At 35.7% G+C, this 4613-nt stretch overlaps 1 protein-coding gene and 1 long non-coding RNA gene across 2 annotated transcripts; one reads left to right on the top strand and one right to left on the bottom strand.

Annotated features, from left to right (window-relative positions):
* Positions 1-4: 4 nt before the first annotated feature.
* On the bottom strand, positions 5-538 carry LOC109590512 (uncharacterized). Its single transcript, XR_002189358.1, has 2 exons — positions 260-538; positions 5-196 (listed from the first exon to the last, which is right to left on the bottom strand). It is a non-coding gene; the product is annotated as an uncharacterized LOC109590512 (long non-coding RNA).
* Positions 539-1062: 524 nt separating this feature from the next.
* Positions 1063-4602, top strand: LOC105315496 (oligosaccharide 4-alpha-D-glucosyltransferase-like; the record flags this gene model as incomplete). The annotated part of the gene is made up of 17 exons (XM_020006412.1): positions 1063-1381; positions 1483-1620; positions 1746-1825; positions 1879-2020; positions 2103-2253; positions 2314-2432; positions 2493-2594; positions 2671-2747; positions 2853-2964; positions 3023-3058; positions 3109-3190; positions 3245-3348; positions 3423-3512; positions 3562-3683; positions 4206-4296; positions 4345-4435; positions 4498-4602. Coding segments are annotated over exons 1-17 (1942 nt in total), but the record flags the coding sequence as incomplete, so codon positions are not given.
* Positions 4603-4613: the final 11 nt, after the last annotated feature.

Here is a 4613-nt window from a genome sequence, read left to right as displayed (position 1 = left end):
ATTATTATTATTGAAAAAAAGCAAAATATTGTTACAACAGCCTGGTTACAATCAGTTAGAATTTTAAAGTTAGTTTGGAAAAGCCTAATATCTAATTGTACCTAGTCTTAATAGTTTAGGGTTCTTCTTAATGCTCAAAGTGCTCATGACACTCTTTGATACAGTCTCTATAAATGCCACAGGGAGATTTACAGCCCTACAATGAAAAAGAGACTCATTGCAACATGTACAATGACAAGTAGTTGCTTAGAAATATTACCTCAAGCAAATCTTTACAGTCATCAAGGCAATCTGTGATTTCAATGCCTGAGAAATCATCATAATTTTGATGAACATGTTCATCATCTCCAGATTCAGAGTGGTCATGATCATGCTCGTGACCATGACCAACTGGGGTAGCTGAGACAGACAGCAGAAGTACCAAAGGAACCAACAGAATAATCCATGTGCTAGATAGAACTGCCATAGCTCTGATAGTGTTCCTTCTTTGAAATGATGTCCTTTCTCAGCTTTGCTACAGTAACTTTTGCTACTAGGGGTGAAGAATGTGACTTTTGAATGAAATTTCACACATTAACAAGTAGGCACATGATCCATACCAGGTTCTAGACTATAGCATGGTAACAGACTGAACGTCTAGCAGTTTTCAAATGAGGGACTTTGCAATTTAGAACCTCAGAGGCAGGTAGACTAGTTAATATTTGAACTATCATACCTAGCTCTTAGCTGCATTTTTTCGTTTCTTTTACTGTTCCACCATGTAATGTGTTATGATGATTCTAATACCAGGCTCGTTAGAATTATTATAATTTTAGTTCATAATCACGCAGTTTATCTTAAGTTTGATCATTATTGCTTGCAAGGCTGCAAGCATTATCATAGATATTATGCACAAAACTGTGCATTATCTATGGCATTATGCATGGATCAATACATCAAGTTGCAAATTAGGTATACATTTAGGGTATTTGTGAGGGTGTGTCGCAGGTAAGCAAATCATGTGACCAAAAATAATTAAGAAAATAAACGTCTCGTGATCTGAAGAAAGCTAAGAATATATAAAGTCTGAAAGCGTAGATCTATGCTTAAAGTGATGGGGATGTTCCTCGTTATATCATGCCTGTTATTCTTCTCCAGCTGGGCCACAGTCCACGCTGATCCCTCTTACAACCCTCGCCCCAATCCTGATTCAGTTGTGACAGCGGGTCAGGCTAGATTCACTGTATTAACTTCACGTCTCATTCGTATGGAATGGGGTCAAGCTGTAGACTCTGCCACACTGACCTTCCTCAACAGATACCTACCTACTCCATCTTTTAAGAATTACACTGAAGGGGAAGGGGAACATAAAACTACTGTCATCCAGACTGATTACCTGAAGGTACACAATTTTCTTTTCCATTTTATTGTGCAAGTTGCTCTAAAACAAGCAATTATTATTCTGAAAAACAAGCAATAATTATTTTGATTCTCTTTTTGCAGCTTTCTTATTTACCGGGTGAGTCATTTAGCACTGACAACTTAAAGATTGAGTATCAAGTTAACGGCGAGTCAGATACGTGGTCCCCGCAGCCTTACGCTAATGACTCAATGGGTGGTAATCTAAGGGGAACAGTCCGAGTGAGTGTCTTTATTCATCCTCTTTTCTCACTATGAGCAGTTTACTCATGTACATGTACATATAAACTCATCATGCATGTGCATACTGGTAATTCTTTTCTGTTTGATCAATATTAACTTTTTAGACATTGGATGGAAACGATGGCCTTACAAATCTTTTAGATTGTTATAAGACCACTAAGAGTGACAGTCATTGCACTCTTGGGTGAGTAGCTCTAAAGTTAATATTCTAAAGTAATGGCCATTATCTCTTTATAGTTTAATATCAAGAGATGGTTATGCTGTGGTTGATGATACTGGATATCCTCAATTTGATGATTCTAAATGGCCCTGGGCCACTCCCCCTAGTTACATGTACAACTCAGCTAATAGTACTTGCTCTGACTATGATAAAGAGACTGTGAGTTCAATTGTTATACTCCATTGAGTTTTAAGAATTTCATTTAAAAGTTATAATATTCATCTTTCTCTCAATATGGTAGGTTCGTTCGTGTGGGTTTCCTACAATATCGCAAGACGATTGTTTAGGACGGGGTTGTTGTTGGGCAGACTGGACAGTCTTCAAAGGAATCCCTCATTGTTATTATTCCAAACAATCTCATCAAGACCTCTACTTCTTTGGTCATGGCCACGGTAAGTCTTGTGCACTTTATATAACATTACTAACTCAGGGTTTATCATGTTGCCCTTTAGATTATAAAGGAGCTTTGCATGACTTTACACTAGTTGCTGGAAAGATACCACTACCTCCTAGATATGCATTTGGTATATTTTATTCTCGCTACTGGGCATACAGTGACACAGGCCAAATGGTACTCTACTATACTAATACTTTACTATACATTACTATTGTATTATTTTTTGTAAAAAAGGAAGTGGTCAATGGATATCGCAGTAGGAATATACCATTGGATAACCTTGTTACTGACATGGACTGGCATTTAACATTTTACAAAGAGAATGTAAAAGATCCTGTAAGTCAGTAGATTATTAGTACTTATAATCGTGGCTTATTTAAAATGTCTTTATTTTGAAAATTTAAAAAATTAGGCTGGAGAAAGAAAGGGATGGACTGGATTCACGTGGGATGAGAATCTGTTCCCTGATCCTAAAGGGTTCTTAGATTGGTATGTAGCAATTAAGACACAGTAGCCTTTATTTTGTGCACACGTCTTTGTAGCTAACAGCATGACTACCACAAAGAGTTCATTTGTTATTTCTTATTCCTGTAGGTGTAAAGCTAATAATTTAAGAAACACACTGAATCTTCATCCTGCCAGTGGCATACAAAAGTGGGAGGTTACATTTAATGACATGGTTAAGGCTATGGGATTGAAAGCATCGGTAAGGATGTGCTTATGTGCAGTAACACAAAATGATAACTATATTTTATTACTGGTAGGCTGAATATGTACCTTGGAAGCCCGTCAATGTCACAGTTAGTCCAACACGATAATTAATGTGTGGTTTATTATTGCACTCTTGTAGTTTGTTAATAATTTCTTTAGCATAGTACTCAAACGATTGCAAGATATGGGTGTTGATTTCTGGTGGCTGGACTGGCAGCAAGGTACATGTATTGACCATGAGAATGCAGGGTGTTGATTTCAATGGTGATTGGTAGGTGAAGAAGGACCTAAAACTGGGATTGATATACCAAACCTTAATCCTACCTTTTGGATCAATTATATATTCTTTACCAACCCTTACCAATGGGGCCCAATAGATGTATGTTAATCTTTCTTCTTTCTCTGACTCTTTTGTCTCCATGTCTTGTGTTTCCTTTTTGTTTTGGCTTATAGGAACGAGTTAAAAGGCCTTTCCTGTTGCATCGTTGGGGCGGTCTTGGTAACCACAGATATCAAATTGGTTTCTCTGGCGATGTTGTTCCAGTGAGTTGTGTTATATAGTTTATATATTCCTATTGTTTTATACTCGTAGAGCTGGAATTCTCTCAATTATCAAGTGTCTTTCACCCTAAGAGCCTCTAATGTACTCTTTGGGTATTGGAGTCATGATCTTGGAGGACACATTTTGCCATCCCCTCCTGAACTTTATACCAGGTATGATTAGTGTTTTTGAGTTAGTGGCATTTGGAAATAAGCCTCTATTTTTATTTCATTTTTATTTGTCAAATATATTGAAGCTGTTGTGGCAAATGTATTAATGAAGAAACCTTATTTTATATAGAAAGTTGGTGATCAAAATTAATTATGAATTTTCAAAGTTGCTCTAAAAGTTATTATTCATGAAAAATGGCTGGGAGAGAATTCTCAATTTTTTATAATTTTTCCTGATGCGTACACATGTTCTTATGTTGTGTAGAAAGTTTTAGCAGATTCTGATCAAAATTTGATTAAAAAAATTTTTTTAAGTTACTCGAAAACCAGGCCAAAGTTCCTTGTACTGTATATACTAGTAGTACATGTACACAGGGTATTCTATCACAAATGCTAGGAAAGAAATCTTCTTTGTTATGCTTTTCTGATACATAAGCTTTGGTTTTCAATTTTCAAAATTTTACCAAAAGATCAATATAGTATTGAAAACTTGGAATCCAGTAATTAACCCCTTATGTCTTTCAGATGGATACAGTGGGGAGCTTTTTCTCCAATATTTCGCACTCACTGTTCCAAGAATGTATTAAATGATCGTAGGATATGGGTCTACCCATTGGCAAGTTTATAAATAAGTTGTAATAATGTATTATCATCCTCTTAATAGGCTAATTATAAGATCATGCATGAATTTATGGTACTGAGAGGTAGTATGGTACCTTATATATACACTTATGCTAGAGAGGCACATGATACAGGTATTTCCTTTTTACTATTCATTCACTGTTTTATTTATTTATTTTATTATTATTATTATTAGGCCTTAGTCTTTTAAGAGCTCTGTATTTTGAGTATCCAGAAGCTGATGAATCATACATATTTAACAATCAAGTGAGTTGCTGTGTTATTAAGATTACTTTATTCTGTACAATCTCA

This window comes from Amphimedon queenslandica, unplaced genomic scaffold (genome assembly GCF_000090795.2).
Source record: "Amphimedon queenslandica unplaced genomic scaffold, v1.1 AMPQUscaffold_9916_Cont17832, whole genome shotgun sequence".
NCBI classification, from domain to species: Eukaryota; Metazoa; Porifera; class Demospongiae; order Haplosclerida; family Niphatidae; genus Amphimedon; species Amphimedon queenslandica.
This window is presented reverse-complemented; position numbering and strand designations above follow the sequence as displayed.